The 22,110-nt window shown below is 45.6% G+C and overlaps 1 protein-coding gene across 2 annotated transcripts in view; it reads right to left on the bottom strand.

Moving 5' to 3' along the window:
- TNPO3 (transportin 3) overlaps positions 1-22,110 on the bottom strand; it is an 82,842-nt gene that overhangs the window by 38,951 nt on the left and 21,781 nt on the right. For both annotated transcript variants that reach the window (XM_054010116.1, XM_054010182.1), the window contains exons 2-5: positions 9,771-9,971; positions 8,290-8,363; positions 7,116-7,272; positions 524-667 (exon numbers count right to left, since the gene is read on the bottom strand). In XM_054010116.1, the coding sequence (XP_053866091.1) occupies positions 524-667; positions 7,116-7,272; positions 8,290-8,363; positions 9,771-9,971 (576 nt within the window). The remainder of the gene's footprint in view (positions 1-523; positions 668-7,115; positions 7,273-8,289; positions 8,364-9,770; positions 9,972-22,110) is intronic.

Genomic DNA, 22,110 nt, shown 5'->3' with positions numbered 1-22,110 from the left:
GGAAATTCGATGTTACCAAGTGTTAGTCATCTGGGACCTACCCGATTTTCCAAGTGCCACTAGAAGGCAACGAGCAAGGGAAAACGGGGAGTTCCTGGCTGCTGGGAGGCTTGGCCAGAACTGGACTCTTGCTCTTAAGAGATTCCTGTGCTCCTGTTGACACCCACTTCTCCAAGCTGCCAGTTCTTGACAGCCTTCAGGCTGGAAATCTGGGGGGCACCAAGCAGTGCTATTTGGGGCACAGGGGACGAGCTAGTGCACAGCGAGCAGCACAGTGGGCTAAGAGATGGGTCGGGCCTCATACTCAAGACAGAGTAAAGGGCCCAGGAAGGGGAGTAAACTTCTCTTTATGACCTGCATGCAGGCCACCAATGAGCGGTCATTCTAGTGCGCCGTTTACAACAAATCTGCACAGGGATTCCAAACTGATTTCAAAGTTTTGCTGTTTCTCTCCTGGTAAAAAGTGACCATCGTTCTTCCTGGGCAGAGAGGAGCTCGTTCAATGGCCTGAGCGAATACTCACCAGCACCTCGAAGAGGAGGGACAGTAACTTGCTGTTGGCCATGAAGTTACTATCCAGAACTCCCAGGTTGAACCAGCTCCCCAGGCAGCGGAAAATTTTCATCAGCATCTTCTCATCGTTACCTGCTTTCTCCACACAGGTCATCTAGGGGAGAAAGGGCAGGGATGGAGAATTGGTTAGAGACCCAAAGTTACCAGTTCGTTTCCACAAGCATGAAACTGACGCCCTCCTGTGTACAACATGTTTCTGGAAGCCGTGAACAGAGAGGATCAGCATTTCATGCTACGCAGCATCCATGACGTGATCGTTGAGGGACGAACTGTATTTAAAACCACAATTCCCACCCCCATCAGTGTCAACATGAAGAGACTCATCTATATCACTAAATGACACCATCAGCCTCTCGAGAAAAGTGCATGGCAAGAAACACGAGCCACGTACCATACCCGGAACTGGCAGGACAAGTGAAGCAAGCACGAGATAGGAGATGACTTCAGACACCGTCTCCCCCCCCCCCCCCCGCCCTGTTTAAATAGACAAGCCCCCCCATGTGATCTAGGGACTGAGCCAAGCACGTCAATTGACTTCAACTGCAGTGACAGCGCATGGTGAGAAAAGCAGCCTGGAAAATCTGTTCACCCGTCCACGGCACATCAATTTCCTGCAGGGTCCTGTCTCAAAGATAGCTGAAGCCCGGCCCTAATGAGCTTCATGTTTGCCAAGTCTCAAGTTAAGATTTCCTTACACTCACTGCTGCAAAATACACTCGCATCGCTAGCTTGGCGGGGAGGGCTTTGAAAGGTAAAAGGCAGCATTCGGGCCCGCCGGAGGACACTCGTTACACTATCATGCGGTAAGAAACTGGGGAGTTATTTCTGACTGTGGCTCAGAGCCCTCAGCCCTGGGGGAGGGGGCCTTCTGTCGTTCATCAGCAACCCCACTGACAAGGTTTGCCAGGACCCATCCAAAGGGGGCCCTTGCTGTGCTAAGCTAGAAAACCAGCCTCATGTTTTGCCGAGTCAGGGCTTGAGCGGACCCTGGCCCATCCCATCTCCAGGGAGAATGGAGCCTACAAGTTTCACAGCTTTCCATATCAAGAGCGTCATGCTTACTGTTCACTTGACAGTCTAGTCCAGAAGGCTAGTAGCTCTGTACATTATTACAGCTTCTCGAGGACTCTTATTAGACAGAGGTTTTATTAGACAGTAGGGGGTCTACTTAGATCGTGGAGAAATCACACAAATTTCATGGGTTGGTCACAGCATAAATAGAAAATGTTGCAGAGGTGTTACATATCCCTGAAGAAAATTGTGCGACTTCTCCTATAGCATTTCTCAAACTAGGGGCCCAGATCCAAAAGGGGGTCACAAGCTTATTAGGGGGCCGCAGTATTGCTACCCTTAATTCTGTGCTGATGCTGGGGGTTGCGCTGCCCGAAGCGGGGCGGCGGCTGCCTGGGCACCTAGCGCTGAAGGCACAGCGGAAAGCAGCGGCTGCTGGCCGGGCTGACTTGAGAGCTTGGCGCCAGGGCAGTGCCCGCCGCTCTCTGCTCTGCCTTCAGAGCTGGGTGGCCGGAGACCAGATTTCATGGTCCATAATGCAATTTTCACAGCTGCGAAGAATTTGGTAGACCCCTAAATATAAGTAACTTAAAAAAAAATATCTGAGCTAAATCCTATGTGAGTTCTATATACAAGTTAAATCCTAGACAGACACCCGATTTCTTTTTGCTCTTCAGGCAGCCCATTAAAATGCCCACTCTAGACTTTGCAAAGGAAACTTGGGTTGTCTGACCTGGTCCCCTACTTTGAAGGAACGCTCTTTGGCATGTTTATTATACCAGGCTTTTTGCTCTTCCTGAGCATCGTTTAGGTTTTCTCTAGCAAGGGCTAACGAGGATCGGAGGGGGTTTTGTAGGTTGTTTACAAAATCCAGAATGTTAGTTCCTGGAGAAGGCAGAAACTCCTCCCATTGCTGCTTTACCAATTGTAATGGCCCCTTAACCTCGCGGCCATATACAAGTTCAAATGGTGAAAACCCTAAACTGGGATGTGGTACAGCCCTGTAGGCAAAGAGCAACTGCTGCAACACTAAGTCCCAATCACTGGAGTGCTCATTTATGAATTTACGTATCATGGCCCCCAAAGTTCCATTAAACACGCCAGCCAAACCAAACACATGGGTGCAGTCTGCCTGGCAAAGCCAACAAATGACAGGCTGGCCCAAGAAATCACTGGCCACGATCTCCTCTCAGCAGACATATCTGCAGACGGACCATCAGCAGCTATCACCAGAGACTTGCCACTGTGCTGCCAAAAGCCGCTTTTCCTTTCAGACTTCAGGAGGGTCGTGGTGGTAGAACATGCTCAGAGATTCTACCAGTGGGTCCAGCTGGCCTGGTCATGATCCACCATCAGCTTTTGACTAACCCCGGCTTCCCACATCATCTCTACTAATCAGCAATCAGAGAGACACGAGCTTGCTCATCTAACCAATTAACTAGTCAGACAGCCGGCTTCTCTCTCTTCACAGAGAAAGTGCCCAGGGTGGCTAGAGCGAAAAAGCAGCACAACGTTTTAGGGGTAACATCTCTGCAGACCCATAAAGATAGAACCTAGGCTTTAAACTAGGTTGGAACTTAAACCAGCTAAGTCTGGTACAGGCTCCAGGGTGAGGTTCTGTGGCCTTCAAGGTGCAGAAGGTCAGACTAGCTGATCACGATGGTCCCTTCTGACTTTAAAGTCTGAGAGACTTTCAGAATCTGGATTAAAGCAACTGGCAAAATTAGGAACATGTTCTCCATGGCCCTCCTTATACATGCAGGTGCACTGTATGGTGTGGGGTTTTTGGGTTTTTTTGGTTTGTTTTTGGGGTGGGGGAAGGGTAGAGAGGAAGAGCAGACACATAATCGATATCCCTCTGAAGCATTAGATATTGGCCACCACTGGACATGGGATACTGATTGGAACAGTGTGGTCTGACCCCATGTTCCTAACCTCCCCTGCTCCTGTTCTCGGCAATACGTTTGTATGGAGGCAGCCTTTTTGAACTTTTAAACTAAGCGTTAAGCTCCCCGTTAAATTTTAAGAGAAAAGAATTAAACTTCAGAAGCCATTTGAACACATGAAAATGAGGAATTCTGGACAGCAAGGTAATAAACTGGAGTTGAGTGCGGTACCGGGTCATACCACAGAACCAGGTTAACACCAATATTATTTATACTCCTGGTGCTTATTTTATTTGTCAAAATAATGCAATACAATCATGCTGGTTTAAATTGTTTTGGTAATTTATTTAAACTACAATACAATGGATGGAGAATGGGGGTGGGGAGCATTGGAGAAAATCCCCAACACCGCTCCCCCACCCAGTAATGTAACTAGGTTTGACCTTTTATTTCTAGTTATTAGACAACAAATATATGCAGCCATATGCTCCGTGTTACATCACAGGCAACTGAAGAGCAAGGGTGGGCTGGGGACTCCAACTCATGATTTATATGGGCTACTGACCATCTCCAAATAGGTCAGCAGCAAACAGTTCGTGGAGCACATTTTGATAGGAATTTTTTTCAGTCCAAAAATGTAGTTCAGTTCTAATCACTAAAGCACCATAAGCATTTCTAAGGCCACACTGTCCTTTACACCACTCTGGCAATGTAAAGGAGACTTAAAACTTTTACACCTGTTTTATACTCCTGGGGAATTCACAAAGACAATGGGAACAATTCACTAAGCAGGCAGGCTGCTACATTCTGCTCTGCCTGAGGGGACAGAGCCTGCCCCACGCCTACCTCCTCAGAAACACCCCAATGCCCTGCTCTTCCATGCCAAGCATGCTGCCATAGCAAGTGAGAGGGACAGAGTCTCTCTCTCTCTCACATGCATGACTGCCAAGCCGTCCCTGCAGAGATTTACGTCTCTACCAGCTGCTCCAGGAGCTCAAATCGACCTGCCTATGCTGCCAGGGAGGGGCGTGTGACCACTCTTGCAGCTTCCCTTTGCTTCCCCATCAGAAGTCATTTTTCTATATGGAAACAAAAATCTGCAGGGGACATGAATTCTGCGCATGTGCAGTGATGTAGAATTCCCCCAGGAGTAATTATTTAGCATCTTCACTGATGATCTGGAAAAAGGAAGCAACCAGCATGTTAACCAAACATGAAACCAAACAGTTGGGGATGAAGAGTGTGGGGGAGAAGGACACAAATACAAGGACCTAGACTGAAGAAATATGAGCTGAAAATAAAGTGAGATTTAACAAAGGAGAGATATGGAAAGCAGGGGAGTCAAGACAAACACAAGACGATATTGGACAATGAATTGGAGGTGCTTGTTACAGGATAGCAAAAAAGGGCAATATGCTTCATATGATTTGGAGATGCTTTTGGGCAGAAGTACCCCATCACATCGCAGGAAGCCTCTTTAGGGCTTGAGAGCACAACCCAGAATACGATGCCCAATTCTGAGCAATCAGAAAGATACAAACAAGCTAGAGGGGATCCAGAGAACAAAAGGAATTAGAAATGGGCAAGAGCGTTGATTCACAAAGTCAGGTTAAATATTCTACATATGGCACAGCTAAACAATGGCTAGAAGGGACCATAACTGTCTGCAAATAACCAAGGGTGTAGCATCAAACTGAGAAGGGAATTTGATCAGGGGCGCCGGAATGGGGTGGGGGAGGGGCCAGGGCCTTAGCACTTTTAAAAGAGGGAAGGCGGGGCCTTGGGGGGCAGTGGGTGGCACTGGGGGCAGGACCACGGTTCAGTATCCCCCTCACTTTTAGGGCGCTTATGCCACTCCTGAATTTGACATCTTATGAAGTTCTGTAACTAGGAGTAGTGGAAAATTTAGGGTGAGCTTGGTCAGGTGATGGGATAATTCCCTCACAGGAAGTGACGACCCACATCACTGGTGTCATTCAAAACTGGATTCGATGAGCACTGAAGGCACCCTGGGGAATGAACCTGCATTAAGCGAGAGGTGGTTTTGAGGGTGGAGAAGAAGAGAGCTATGCAACTTAACAGATCGGTTCCAACTCCAGCAGCTATGAAAATGAGAAAAATGATGGCCAGCAGAGCTGAAGCAAAAGGAAAGCAGCTGGAGGAAAAGCCTGGGCAACAGACAGCAAAGCACACACAGATGCGCAGGGCAGCGAAAGGAGAGACGCAGAGAAAGCGTGGGCTGCAAAGCAAAAAAAATCATTTCTGTTACCATCTATTATAATTATAATACATCAAAATGCAATTCCATCTGGGGTTCTAGGATATTAACAGCCTTATTATGCACAGCTGGGGGGCACATTGTATTTCCCATTTAAATAAGCAATGGGAAATGGTAAAAAGTAATGAGGAGCTCTGCATTAATGTGTATGGGGGCTGTACTTCAGTACAGCCTGGAGGGGGCGGAGGGGGGTCCAGATTGGTCTCTCCTGAGTATTTAGTTCAAATAATTTAGTCGGAAATGAGTAAAGCATCCTTGGGAAAACACTGACCGAGTGGAGTGGGGCTGGATATATTCTAGTCAGCTCCTTTCAATCTCTGTGAACTGCTTTGGAGACAGGTTGATTCATTTCACCCCCAAACCCAAGTCACAAGCCTTGTTGAGCACCAATGTCCTCAAGTAGTTAGTTCCCTGGAGAGCCCCAACTCTCCTCAGCGGCACACCAGTGGGAAAGCAACTAGAAATTCACCTGTGGGTGCTGATTTTTCCATCGGCCACCATATCTCATCCTTTGGGTGAACGCTACGGGACACTACATTGCACGAAGGGCGTGGGTAAGTCAAGAAAGAACTCGTGGTAAAAATAAGATAAATAAGATGGCCTTTAGGTAGCCGTAAATCCCCAGGTTCTTATTCTGACAAATCAATACCTCTCATTCTAGAATTACGTTAAAGGTTCTCTCTGCCACAGTCTCCTTTTATATTAAAATAAGATAAGTGAATGGTCTGGGATCCCTCATCTGTTTTGATCTACAAAGAAGGTCCTACTTAATTCACGATATTGCAGACCCCGCAATATTAGGCTTCCACCACAATTTCGACAGCAGGGGTCCCCACTCTCAGCCACGGGCGGCCGACAGAGGAAAAACAACAACGGGCCTTATTACAGCAAATAATAATAATGATGACTTGTCCCTGATTTTCCAGGGCTTGTCCACAGCCCAGCCGCGATTCAAGTAGGGCCTGATGTCTAAATGCATTTAGTGCTAGTGAGGGCTGCTGGACTGACAGCCCAGGAGACCGAAGGCCTTTAAGCACTGCCACTCTTTGTTCTGTGCCAGTTTCCTCCTGAAACGGCCCCTCTCTGTGTCTCAAATCCTGACTAGCTGGAGGGGTAGTTAAGGCTCCATGACCAAACTCAATCCTTGGCCTACCGCTTACAGTTGGGGGCCAGCTGTGGTTTTTTGTTGGACTCAGCCACTAGGGATGAAAGAGAGCAACTAGTTTCACACTGGCAGCTGTTAGGAGGCCTGATCGCTGCCTGACCACTTCCAACCTGGGCTAGATCTAAAATAGTCTCAGACTGTGTCCTATGCCACCCGAGCAGACTGATGTGTCACATGCCTGCATTCCAGGCGATCTACTTACTAGAAGGGAGATCACTGTACTGGAGTAATAAGCCAGGTCTTCAATGATTTCGGTCCGGCGGTTGGCGCCAATGCGCAAAGATCGGCTATTAACCTCCTCTGGCAGCACCGTGAGGATCTCCAGCAGAAAGGGCAGTGATGTCACGTCGTTACTGTACCTGAAGCAGACGGAGGGGCAAAGAAGTGAAACGGCACGGAGAAGAAAGGGGCTTGCCAACGTGCACAATATCCAACTCCGGGAGTGTCTAAGCACCTTTAACACCACAGCGGGAGAGGAGAGGAATCTCGCTGAAAGAGATTCCGGACAGAGTTGTCCGAAAACACATCATCTGGATGCACGTCAAAAGCAAACATTAGGCTACGAAATAGACGAGCATTACTGACCCAGGTTTGGGGTTTAGTTCTCCTACTGTAGTCGGAAGTGCCTGTCAAGGAGGATGACAAAAATCTCTTGTTCTACAAATACAACAACTCAAGTCCTATCACACACACGCACGCACAGAGCCAACAATGGCATCATGCGATCTCCATTTCACATTGCAGGGGCGTTGTCGAGTAGAAGCTTCGCACGGCACCTGCAACATTTCAGGACAGCGCAATGTGTATGTGCTGGCCTCATGCAGTGGCAAGTGTTGCCGCACGTGGCTCCTGCTTTGAGCTCCAGTTGCTCGGTGACAGTACTCAGCCCTAGCAGGAAGTGAAAGGAATGTCTCACGACACTAACCAGCTACCCCTGCAACCAGTTAAGATGCAGCATTGACTGGCTGGAGACTTCTGATCAACCCTAAACCAGAAGGATAAGCCAGCTATGCATGTGAGAAAGGGATTGTAAAGCAATATAGAAATGGAGCTGAGGAAGGCTTAGACCGGAGCCCTAAAAAAGCATGCACAGCTTCAATCACAGATATGTCTATAAACCGACTTGCCACTCACTTCACCTAGAACACTTCACTACGATAATTCAGTTAGAATCAGGAGCCACTTAAATTTTCAGTCACGGAAAGGTTCTTTTCTAGCACTTTTCCAACTCTTTTGTATCAGTGCACGCAAGTGCAATTGTGCTTTCAGATCATTACCGTTCTTTTCGCATTCTTGTAGGCGAAGTCTTGTAGGAGTGGAGTGATTTGTATGTTTAATATTTCAATAAAGCGTAATGATATAAAACAAATACTTACTTTTCCACCAGTGTCTGTACACAGCCCTTCCAAGAAGCCATTTGTAGGGCGAGATCTGCTATTGCTAATGCAAGCTAAAACGTGGGGGAGGGAAAAAAAAAAAAAAAGGAACAAGACTAAGACCAGTGCTAAAAACATGAAATGGCCAATTTGTACTGCTAGACAGGGAGAAAAACGTCCAGATTCTGTTCAACACCACCAGGAGAAGATGGGAGAAGTCAAACCCTCTGTGAAGTAAAGCCAGACCCCTCAGATCTCATGGTAATCCCACAGGACTCAGTATCCAGGAGCCATAGGACTATTTCTCTGGTGTGTAAGCAGCAATAAAATACTCATGACCCAATGCACCAGTCCATCAGGAAGGAAGGGGCTACATGACTTTTGCTGGGCACATCATTTAGTCACAGGTAACAGTCATTTCCTCAGGCTGAGGGGTCATAGGCCTGCAACTCACCTGTCAGACTGGCCAGAACTCTCCCACCCACTTGCAAACTGCAGTGTCTTGTCCATGGCTGCAAACCTTCTCTCAGGTTGGCTAGCGGAGGCTGCATCATACCCACTGCTCCCTAGACACGTAGCCAGTCTCCTCACTAGCACTGCGAGGTTATTTGCATTTCATTTGAATCAGAAGCAATGTACAGTTCCTCGGCTATAAACAATTTTCATTCAGGCCCAACCTTGCCCGCACAGAAGTCAAATGCAAAATTCCCATTGACTTCAACCAGTGCAGGATGAGACCCTGCAGGCTGATCGAGGACCAACAGGTAGCGAGGCTGATTTGGACTTCACAGGGATGTGGTGACAAGTGCTCTGCAGCGTCACGCAGGAGAGCTAAGTTGACGGCACAAAGGAATAATTAGTTCTTCAATATCTGAGATGAACACAGCCCTGGGGAAATGGTAGCACCTCACGTCAGAGACCTTCCAGTCGCTGAGGGCGATTTGATGGGTAATTCAATGTTGTTTTTGGAGCTGAGCAGGGAAAAGATCCTTGCATAGCTGCTCCACCCATCACTCTCCCAACGCAGCACAGAAAGGGGTAAAATAATGTATTAACGTGCTGAATCACTGCCGAATTGACCATGGGACAAGAAATAAACTAAGCTGAGCCTATAAATGGAGAAACTGCTCCGACTGGGTCTAAAGGACATTGATTTTCCTTTTCTCCGTTTCTCCTACTCCACGCTAAACGAGGAACAGCCAGGGAGCACGAATGCTGGATTTCTGAAAGCCAGCAGAGAAAAACTTTAGTCGTGATTAAACGTTACTTGCAGCATCTGTTTCTTGCCCTTTCTCCTAAAGAAGGCAGCAATTTTTGTACAGAGGATTTGATGGGGCAGTGGTGCAAATGTTACAACATGTCCACAATGCATATCTAATTAAGACACCGAATTATTCATCCTTTATTACGGAAAGGTGGTATGCGACTGCCTTGAGAAATGCTCCTTTTCCTCCCCACACCAGGAGTAACACAAGGCTTACCTGAGTTACAATGACGGGTGACAGGTCTTTCAAGTTCTGAATGTGGGACAGTAAAGAGTCCCGCAACGAAGCATGCGAATCTGTGGGGAGTTCATAGAACGAGGTTTGAATCTTCATCTTCATGGTCTGTGCTGCAAAGTAGCATGATTCTACATCCTGTCGGATCTGTAGCAACTGGTCTGAGATCTCCCACGCATGAACCTAAAGGCAAATTGGAACATTGCAATCAAGCAGAGAAAGACATGGAATAGAACTCAGATTAGCTAAACATTTATCGGCAGGGTTTTTTAAACAAAATGGACTTTCCACAAGTTTAAGCATCAAGCTTGCAAAAAGAAGAACCCAGAATTCCTTCAATTACACCTCCCTTGTTCTTAGCAAGACTATCGCCAGAAGTGTAGAACTGGGGACTCCCTTCTGAATATGTTGCTGTCAAAGCATCAGTCACCTACCAGAGGCTGGTTACACAAAGATGCCAGGCTCAAGGACATCATCAACCAACTTCACCTCAAGGTAAAAGAACAGATCATACATCTGACATGGGAATACGTCAGTATTTCCAGTTAGAAGGCTACTTTGGGGATTAAATGGAGAATCAGCTTTTCCAATGGACCTTGGTTTAAACATGCAATGCTTACTGCACTTCCACTCCTGTTCTTAAAGCTGCGTTCATTGCCAGATGTGAGACAATTTCTTGTAAAGGGGCTAAATTATAGTTCAGCTGCTAAAGGCAATGCTAGCCATTCACCATCACCACCATTCACTGTACCGCCTGAAGCTCCAGTCACCTGGGACTTTCCAGACTACAGCTTCAGGATCCCAGCTGGGCCTTACAACACATTTCCTTAACTTTCACAAATGACTAAGAACTGCACCTGAGCTGTTGCTAGCTAAATGAAGCCATGTCACAGGGTTAGGGGAGGAAGAGAGGGAACAGAAATGATATGAAAATATTTTAGTAATAATCATCCTGCAATTAGCTCTTAGATCTGCAAACGAGACTGGAATGCAGCTCACACTCCAATGACAAAAGCTGCCAGCTTGGTATACAATGAGGCAGCCAGGGCAGTCTTACAGAGCGATCCGGACATCCCAGTAAGCTCGGCCCTCTCCGACAACACGCGTTCTAATACAGCTGAGCCAAGTGCAAAGCGACGCATCTAGGAACAAGGAACATAAGCCACAGCTACAGAATGGGGGACTGGACCCCGGGGAGGAACCAATAGGAAAAGGGTCTTGGAATCAGAGCAGACAAGCAACTCAACACGCGCTCCAGGTGCAATGCTGGGGTGCAAAGGGCCAGTGTGACGCTTGGATGTATAAGCAGAGAAGCAGTGAGCAGGACTAGCGAGGGGATACCACCTCTCTCTATGGCACTGGAGAGGCCGATACCAGAATACTGTGTACAATTCTGGGGCCCACATTTTAAAAAGGATGTTGAAAAACTGGAAAGGGTGCCACAAAAATTACTTCAGGGCCAAAGAAAATGACCGTATCATGCTCAATCTGTTCAGCTTATCAAAAAGATTAAAAGGTGACTTGATTACAGTGAATAAGTACCTCCACCAGGAGAAAATACCAGCCTCAAAGTATAGGAAACCTAGGCTAGGTTATGATCATTCCAGAGTGAGTCATGGAAATCAGACCTACAACTTTGTCTATGTAGTTAGCTTGGTGTAGGAGCTCAACATGCACTCTCTCTTAACACAGCGAGATCGTTCTTCGCCAGCATGCAGTAACAATAGAACTGCCTCTTCTCCCTACATCCCTATAATAAATCCAGTGTGCTGGGAGGGTTGTAAAATTGGCACAAGGTAGAAGGCCAACTCTTTCCCCATTTCCCCCAAAACCCCATTCTGATTTTGCACACTGCACGAGCCACTGCTGCTAACTATGCCCTCGGCAGACTGCTCACCCAGCCATCCCATCCGAGGAGCCACACGTCCCAGAAAGCATTCCAGCTCTGTGCCCAGAATACTGTGCGTTGTAGCTCTACATTATCAGCAGCAGAATGCCTATTGCTTGGCACGGTTCTGTTTTACCGCACTGTTTATGTTCGCTTACAGGACTACGCTACAGTATCGCCTACACCTGAGAGCTGAATCCTTTTCCCTTCCAAGCGCCCCACACTTCGCTGGACCTAGCCATGTCTACACCAGGGGTTAGGTCGACCTAACTATGGTGCTCAGGGAGCAAAATCTTTCACAGCCCTGAGTGACATATAGATAGCTAGGTCGATCTAATTTTTAAGTCCACACAAGAGATCCACTTCCTGGACACTACCGTGCAAATAAGTGATGGTCACAAACACCACCCTATACTGGAAACCTACTGACCGCTATACGTACCTACATGCCTCCAGCTTCCATCCAAGACACATCACACGATCCATTGTCTACAGCCAAGCCCTAAGATACAACCGAATTTGCTCCAACTCCTCAGACAGAGACAAACACCTACAGGATCTTTATCAAGCATTCTTAAAACTACAATACCCACCTGGGGAAGTGAGGAAACAGATTGACAGAGCAAGACGGGTAACCAGAAATCACCTACTACAGGACAGGCCCAACAAGGACAATAACAGAACACCACTGGCCATCACATACAGCCCCCAGCTAAAACCTTTCCAGCGCATTATCCACGATCTACAACCTATCCTGGAAAATGATCCCTCACTCTCACTGACCTTGGGAGACAGGCCAGTCCTCGCTTACAGACAACCCCCCAACCTGAAGCAAATACTCACCAGTAACTACACACCACACCACAGAAACACCAACCCAGGAACCAATCTCTGTAGCAAACCTTGCTGCCTACTCTGTCCCCATATCTACTCTGGCCACACCATCAGAGGACCCAACCGCATCAGCCACACCACCAAGGGCTCATTCACCTGCACATCCACTAATGTTATATATGCCATCATGTGCCAGCAATGCCCCTCTGCCATGTACATTGGCCAAACCGGACAGTCCCTCCGCAAAAGAATAAATGGACACAAATCGGACATCAGGAATGGTAACATACAAAAGCCAGTAAGTGAACACTTCAATCTCCCTGGTCATTCTATTACAGATTTAAAAGTCACTATCATTGAACAAAAAAAACCTTCAGAAACAGACTTCAAAGAGAAACAGCAGAACTAAAATTCACTTGCAAATTTAACACCATTAATCTGGGCTTGAATAGGGACTGGGAGTGGCTGGCTCATTACAGAAGCAGCTTTTCCTCTCCTGGAATTGACACCTCCTCATCTATTATTGGGAGTGGACTACATCCACCCTGACTGAATTGGCCCTGTCAACACTGGTTCTCCACTTGCGAAGTAACTCCCTGCTCTCCATGGGTCAGTATATAATGCCTGCATCTGTAACTTTCACTCCATGCATCTGAAGTGAGGTTTTTACCCATGAAAGCTTATGCCCAAATACATCAGTTAGTCTTTAAGGTGCCACCGGACTCCTGGTTGTTATTGTGTTTATTCCTTTTGTTCCTAATATACTTTTTAAGAAAACTGATTTTCCTTAACTCTGCTGGCCATGCATTTCTCCTGGTTTCCCTTATCAATTTTCTACAATCACTAGTTTCGGATTTATATTCATCATCACTATCAACTTCCCCTTTCTTCCATTTTGATATGTTCTGTTTGTAGTTGCTTTCACTTCCCCACTAAACCAGATTGGTTGTTTAACCAGAGAGGCCTTCTCTCTCAATTGTGGCTTTTTAGGCATCCATTAAAATGTTCTTATACAGTGCCCAGTTATCATTCACATTTTTCTGTTTAAATTCTTTCCAACAACTGATCTGGCTCAATTGTTTTCAGTTTTGTGAAACTGGCCCTTTTAATGCACTAAGTATATATACAGCCAGTTTGGATATTATTCTATTCGCACATTACAAGACACAATCACAGAAATGTAGGATGGAAGGGACCTCCAGAGGTCAGGCAGTCCAGTGCCTGAGCTAAGGCAGGACCAAGTACACCTAGCTTAGACCATTCCTGTATTTCCAAACAAGTATTTTTCTAACCTGTTCTTAAAAACCTCCAGTGATGTGGGTTCCATAACCTCCCTTGGAAGCCTGTTCCAGAGCTTAACATCCTTATAGGGAGAAAGTTTGTCCTAATATCGAAGCTAAATCTCCTTGCTGCAGATCAAGCCCATTACTTCTTGTCCTACAACTGATCCCTGTCCTCTTTGTAGCAGCCTTTTGACATATTTGGAAAACAAACAAAAAAACCCACTTATCTGGTCCCCCCTGAGCCTTCATTTCTCAAGACTAAACATGTCCAGTCTTTTTAACCTTCCCTCATAGGTCAGATTTTTTAAACTTTTTGTTGCTCTGCTCTGGACTCTCTCCAATTGGTCCACATTTTTCTTAAAGTGCGGCACCCAGAACTGGACACACTACTCCAGCTGAAGCTCACCAGCACCAAGTAGAGTAGGTCAATTGCCTCCAGGGTCTTGCATGGAACACTCCTGTTAATGCAGCCCAGAAGGATCTTAGCTTTTTGCGTAACTGCGCCACGTGGTTGACTCAAATTCAATTTGTGATCCGCTATAACCCCTCCCCCAATCCTTTTCTGCGGTCCTGTCACCTCGCCCAGTGGCTCCCAACTTTTCCAGATGACTGTACCCCTTTCAGGAGTCTGATGTGTCTCGTGTACCACAAGTTTCACTTTGCTTAAAAATTACATGCTTAGAAAATCAGACCTAAAAATACAGAAGTGTCTCTCAGCACATAATAGTCCTGAAAAATTGCTTACCTTTTCATTTTACCATAGGATTATAAAATAAATCAACTGGAATAAAATGTTGTACTTACATTTCAGTATATCATATACAGAGCAGTATAAACAAGTCGTTGTCTGTATGAAATTTGAGTTTGTACTGACTTTGCTAGTGCTTTTTATGTAGCCGGTTGTAAAACTAGGCAAATCTCTAGATGAGTTGTTGTACCCCCTGGAAGACCTCTGCATATCCCTGGTTGTAGTTGTGCATTTGATATTTCCTTCCTACGTGTAGCACTTTGGACTGGTCTTGATTGAATTTCCTCTTGTTGACTTCAGACCAATTCTCTAATTTTTCAAGGTTATTTTCAATTCTAATCCTGTCTTCCAAGGAGCTAACAACCCTTCGCTGCTTGGTGTCATCTGCAAATTTTAAAAGCATACTCTCCACTCCATTATCCAAGCCATTAATGAAAAATGATCATTTGTACATAAACTACCACTAACTTTTAGGTCTGATCAGTTTTTCTTTACTGTCAAGCTGAAGTCTAATACAGAATTCCCTTGTGTTGGATGCAAAACTTTTTGACTCAGAAAACCATCATATATAAGGTTTAGAAATCCCTAGAATGTTTTAGTACTGGCACTCCAGATTGAAGTCCCCTAGGGAAACATACCTTTTCTTCTTATACATTACAGATAGGAGCTTCAGTTGCCGGTCATCCTGTTCCCTCGTGTGATTCAGTGATCTGTTGCAGATACCAAATGAGGGCAGGCCAGTATATTTCATAGGTGAGAAAACAAATGGAGTGACTTTCCCAAGGCCACAAATCAATGTTTGGGCTGAGATTAGAACTCAATTGGTTGACACACAGTTCTGTACTCTTGCGCAAAGCAAGATTTGAATACAGCAAGGATCATTCTGGGTGCTTTACCAGCCACCAGCCCCCGAGTCTATAACCTAAATATTAAAACATGTGGATATATTTCAAAGGCATTTGGGCCCAGAAAGCAGTACACATGCAGCAGCTGCATCTTTCTGAATATTCACAACAATACACAGACATGAGACGAATGGCAAATCCAAATCAGCTTGATAAAGGAGCCTGAAAATATTACTTTGGGCACAGTTACGAACAAACAGGGTTCTGTTCAGCACCTATTTCCCCTTTGCTTTAAATACCAGAACAAAGGAAATTTGCATCAAAAATAAAATAAAGATTTAAACCCAGAAGCACCTGGAAATCAGGAGTTAATACTGAAACTTCTTCAAATTCACCCCTTTGTGCCTCAGGGGGACAGCAGGTGGAATCTTACATGCCCTGATTAGCTGCAATATCTAGACACAACTTGAGTTAAGGACAGTTTCAGCCTTTGCTTTGACTTCTCTGGATTTTGTAGATTTAAGAAAAGTTACTCTGTAGGACTTGAATTTCATTCTAAATGCAGGTCTCCCCTCCCTTTCCATGGACAGTGCACTTGCCCAAAGAGCTTTGTCTCAAACACAAAACTGGCATTTGCTCTAGAGGCTTTAATGCGCAGTCCCACTGCAGTCGTGGCGAGCAGGGCACTGCCGCCGAGACCAAAGTCCATTGCTCCTTCAGAAGGCAGACTGCTTCCACAGGTGGACATGCTCATGCAACCCACAGAGGCTCATTTTCAAAGAGAACTGAACAGGCCTGAATCAATTACTAGTGATTTTGGAGGAGATTTATGGACCTCTCACATGCTGCCTCCCTTAAACCAGATGTCGTTGCTGTCTGCAGGTTCTTGATCTTTCAGGCCCTCTTTTCCAGCTGCTATGTACATCTGTGACAAAAATCTACTACAGGCATTCTCTCTCATAAACCCAGCTATCACCAAAGCCTCAGTATACGAAAGGCCTTGCCCACTGTTTGAACCAGCAAAACATGTTCCAAAATGATTCTAATAGAATCATGCTTGACCAGTGTTTATAGACACAGCTGTAAGATAGCGTGGCCCCCCAGCCCAGTTTGGGCAAGGAGAGTTTAAATAATTTTAGACTAATCATGCCAGAGTAACCTATAAGAAGAGATCTACCAACTGCAGTCCATGGATCACCAATGGTCAGCAGAACCCTTCTCGGTCATCTGCAGAATTAAATATATTGAGAACTGCGTAGTGAGAGGGATCACGATGCTGGGAGGGATCACAAGAAGGTCTTACCTCAGGACCCATTGCACAAAGGCTGGAGAACCTACTGCATGATTGACAGTTAACTGTCCAGACGAGTTCAGACATGGGCTAAAATGAGGCATTATCATGACCTGAATTAACTCCAGTACATCTAGACATTATATAAACCCTCCACAGTAGGCTCCATCGGGGAGACAGATCTCAGCAGGTTTCCTTGGATTCCCAGGCAATATTTTAACACAGAGACTTTTGGAAACACTGTAGCAAGAACAGAAACAAAACTGAAATGTAACTATGCAACAGCAAAAGGGGTGAGGAAAGACCTTAAAGGGATGCCAGCAACTTGGGGGGGGGGGGTGGGGGGAGGGAAAATCACAATTTTCTACCTACAATAGCCGCAACAAACATTTCAGAATGCTGCGATCAGTGAAAGCGTCCACCTCCACTTGTTTACTTTGTGAATTGCACTAAACCAACTGTATAGTGAGTGCTAGGAAGAAAGAGATTTCACTAAGGAGACCCTGTCACAGGGCGTGCCCTCCCACCCTTTGCAAGCAGTCCTCACACACTCTTACGGAAGCTCACCACAGTGTACTTTATTTACAACAACAAGGAGTCCGGTGGCACCTTAAAGACTAACAGCTTTATTTGGGCATAAGCTTTCGTGGGTAAAACCCTCACTTCTTCGGATGTATTTACAATGTCATAGCTTTGTGTCCCATCACCACAAGGCTTTTCCCAAGCTTCAGTGTTTGCTATAGACAGAAGGTGAGAGATCTCACCTTGCTGAGGGTCTTGGGCTTCTTTGTCCTTCATCCATCCGCGCCCCTACCCCACCCCTTTATATCCATGCCCAGCTGAGGCGCTGAATCTCCTTGTTAACTGGTTAATCACCCAGTCCTACTCAATTATCCCCCAATCTGGCCCCTGCAGGGAAGCTTGCAGAGTGGGGAGCCAGCCCTAGGCTACTGCCACTCTGTCACAGGCCCGTATAAACAAAAGAGCAGGAAATCCTTGTATAAAAACTGTAATGGATTTTTTTTTTTTTAAATCAATAACTTGGGGGCACAGAGGATGCTGTTTCAGGAACCGGAATTTTTAAAATTTAGTCAGTCTGAAAAAATGTGAGTTGACAATGTTCCCTGGCACGTGGCAGCCGAAGTCGTTCCAGGGGAGATGGTTGAAATCACCAAACTGCAGTGGATGTTTGGGTTCCAACTTTAACCATTCCATCTCTCAGGTCACGGGAACTGGGAGCTTCCTATAGGTTACAGTCGGTCTGGGGACAGAGGTTGGCATATCAATGCAATGGAGTCATTCCTAAGTGGAAGCAGGATTCGCCTAAGTGGTCCTAGCGCCTGTCTGGATGCTCTCTGGCGTGGGTTTCAGGAAGGATGAAGACGCACCCCTAGGCGGGACCATGTAGCAAGTTAAAGATGCAGCCTGCTTTGAAGCTGTGATGATAAAGACTCAGCATTCCCTCTCACCTACACGTACGCTCTGCTCCTGACTAGATTCCCAAGGACGGGGCCAGCTGTAGGAACGAACGGGCCAGTACATAGGATTAGATGAGAAGTGCTGGGTTCTCCCACTATCACGATCATGGTAACCCAGGTATCCTAACCGAATAACGTGGGAAGTTACATTCTGACTCCATACATTCCCACTGAGTTTCAAACAGGTAACATTCCCTGGCCCAAACTATTCTATAAAATTGATACATCTGTCATATCCCACCTCAGAGGCAGTCTTCATCACCAGAGAGAGAGAGATTTTTCTTGTTCTATTCAGGTTGGAAACCAAGCCCAGCATTGTGTTTGAACTATTTAGAACACCCTTTGGAATTACTTTAAATGAAAGGAAGTACATTAAAAAAAATAAGGTGGCTTCATAATGTAAGAGTCTAAAATAGTCTTATCAAAACAGAGAGGAAAGGGGTTAAGATAATGTTCTTTAGTCTTACACGCAAAGCTCAAATAATTGGTTAAATCTGCACCTATCAAGGTTAAGACTGGTCAGGCTACAGGTCTGGTTTCTTCAATAAGTCTTTTAATAATTATACATAATCTTGCTTGTGTAAAAGATTTTTGTTTGGTCCCTGCAAGTACCTCCATCATAGTTGGGTCAGTATTTCACAACAGACATAGTAAGAGTTGAGAACTAAGGGAGTAAGTGCAGCCTTTACGCTTCAGACGCCTCACCAGTAGGTTCTGAAGATCCACACCCAACAGGCTTTGTCTCAAAGAACCAGTTTCCGAAGACAGATAAGAAAACAAACCATTTGAAGCGTGACATTTAGCAATAACGTGAAATACGAGATTTACGTGGCTGTAACAACAAGAGACAAGGGTAAATAAGGGGACTGGAGAACCGAGAGACCATATTCATACAAAGACATAATACTGCTTGCAAAGAGGCAATACCGTCTCTCAATTTTAATGAACTGCCAGATTAAAATACATAAAGTTAAAAAGACTACCTGCAACCTTACCACCTTCAAACAATAAAATCTAATTTACTTTTCAACTGGTTACTAGTAGTCGGCTGTGTAGTTTCACTTTCTAGTTTGGAAATACATGAGCAGGACAATGCAATATCAGATTGCAAACTCTACAGAAGATTAGTAACCCCTTCTGCCACACACCACAGCGAGGCCTAAATAGCCAAGGTGGCAAAAAAAGTGCCATCCTCTCTCTCTAACTGGTCAGAAAAATCGCACCCTGTCTAATCACGCACAGATCTGGCGACGGTGATTCGCATTCATGACCTCCAGGCAGTATTATTCCAACCAATAGCTAGGAATGAAGCCACATCCACCCACAGAAGTGCCAACTTGTTGGCAATCTTTTGTCTGCTTAGACACACAGCTTGCCATAACATCACCACCCTGGTGCGTCACACTGCACTGGCTCCCTGTTGCATACACATCCAGTCCAAGGCCTGATATTCAAAGCCATCTAGGACAGGGGTGCCAACCTGCGGCTCCGGAGCCGCATGCGGCTCTTGGCTCCTTGCATGGACGCCGACTCCGGGGCTGGAGCTACAGATGCTAACTTTCCAGTGTGCCGGGGTGTGCTCACTGCTCAACCCCCTACTCTGCCCCAGGCCCTGCCTCCACTCTGTCCCTTTCCCCCAAGGCCCCTGCCCCCCTTCCCCCGAGCCTGCCATGCCCTCGCTCCTCCTCCTCCCCCACAGAGCCTCCTGCGCATGAGAAACAGCTGATTGCGGCAGGCAGGAGGCGCTGACTAGCAGGGCTGCCAGTGGGCGGGAGGCACTGGGGGGCAGGAGCTGATGGGGGGCTGCTGATTCATGGCCTCCCAGGAGAGCTTCATTCCACCAGAACAAAGGTGTCTATTAGAAGGACGCCACATGAGTTGACTCTCCACAGGAATTGGCCCTCTACTACCGCAGTCACTCCCACGAGAGAGAAAAACAGAGACCTCGCTGCTTTCAGAACTCGCTTCAACTCTGCTTTCCCTCCGTGCGTTATAAAAACACAACATGCCCACTCTTGCCTCCACATAACAGCCTATAAACTGATCAGGTTATTTCTCCGAGAGATTGGGGAGGGAGGGAGAGAGGGAGGTACTGCGAGGTCTATTTTTAAATACTTGGGAAGCACTTAGACATTATGATATGATGTAAGTGCCTAAACAGATTCAATCTTCCAACAAGGCCTCCCTCCCTGGACTGGTACAATCCACAGCTCTGGGGGCAGACGCAGCGGTATATATAAGAGCTGTGTGATTTTAGAATTAATTCTTAGGAGCCACATCTAAAAAGGCTGCCTTAGGTAAGAGATTGAAAACAATAAGAGGAAAAATTCTTGTGGCTCCTCAAAGCCACCTACACACGACGCAATGTCTAAAGATATCATCAGTGAACCGTATTTTCCTCTTCTGTCCAAAAAAAACAACAAACCAATAAACATCAGAGATACAACCCTTTAAAACCCTAACACACTTGTAACTGCATTAGCACAAAGATAAGCGTGAAACAGGTATCAGCACTGTGCCATGAACATATGTGAATTTCATTTCTAAAATGCACAAATAACCCCCACGCATCTATTTCTACATTCACATCTTTGAGGAACCCACTGATTGGCTGGGTAAGGAACGGAAGTGCAGCCTTGTTTTCTGCTGGACAAAGCCTCCCACACGCAGAAAGAGACAGACTGGCACATTGGCTCCAATCTGCAATGAGCTCAGAGCGAGTGATTGAAACCACAAAAGCCTCCCTCTCCAATTAAAATCTTAAAGGGGTACTATCAGGTTAACTCCCCTGTATTTACTTCCACCAGCAGCATATTACAATAGAAGCATTTTCAATACTTATTTCCCACACTTTATACGGTTTACATTCTCCATTTCTCTCTGTTTAGACACTGAAAAGAAACTAGCCAGTTTCACTTTTGTTGACAGTCTGTTTCCAGTATATTTCATAGGTTTCCTAGTGTTCGGGTTGCAAAAACCTACAGGGGAATTCCCCTCCCCAAAAAAAGCTTTCTACTGAAATTTTGAAAAATAGTCATGGAATCATTTCCAATGGCATCGGTTTTGTAAAATGCTTGTTTTTACAAAGCCTAAATTTCATACATCACTATCTTTTTAGTTGATTGGAAGGAAAATGTGGAGGAGGGAGAGGGGAAGTCTACACTGGAGTTAGCCTAGAAAGAATAAAGTAAATAAAACTATACTGCTATAACCCACGTTTAATGTCACCCTTTTAAAAAAAAGTGTTAGTTAACCAGCATTAATCACAAACCAATCCACACTATCTTCTGAACATCGGATACCTGGAAACAGTTCTCTGCTGCTGGTATATATTGCACACTATTTTAATGAACTTATTTTCACATATTGGAAGCTAGCCAAGTAGCAGTAAAACAGACTCCTCCAAGGTGGAGTTCCTATTCTGAAATACACATTTATCAAATGAGTAATGATCGAGTACACATAACATCTGCACTATATAGATAAAAATAAACTCAAAACCTCCAGGAGATATAATCTTTTATTTAACTCAAAACATGTGGTGCAGATTTTTTGGCCCAGTGGCTTCTGCATTGTGTGGTTTAAAGACGTTGGAATACTCCTTACAGGTGAGCAAATCAAGGCCATGCACAGGAAGTCTTGAGGGTTGTGGAAAGCAAACTTCTTATAAGACACTCCTTAGCTAATTGCCTACCCACATTCTGGAATAAGTGGTAGTTGTAGTTTGAAAGAAAAAGCAAACCAGTGACTTCTGAGGGAAGGAGCAGGTGGACAAATCTGAACAGCTCAAATAAATAACCAGAGAAGCACAATGCTGACTAAAATACCTTTTGGGAGACGAACAGACGACTATTTTCACTAGACACAGAACTAGGCAAATCAGGGATGGCATAGTATTTACCAGAGGTGGTTTTTACCACCCTGGGAAAAATTAGTTAGTCCCAGTTTACGGCAT

Source organism: Malaclemys terrapin, chromosome 1 (genome assembly GCF_027887155.1).
Source record: "Malaclemys terrapin pileata isolate rMalTer1 chromosome 1, rMalTer1.hap1, whole genome shotgun sequence".
NCBI lineage: Eukaryota > Metazoa > Chordata > Testudines > Emydidae > Malaclemys > Malaclemys terrapin.
Note: the sequence above shows the minus strand (reverse complement) of the source record. Positions and strands in the feature narration are given on the sequence as shown.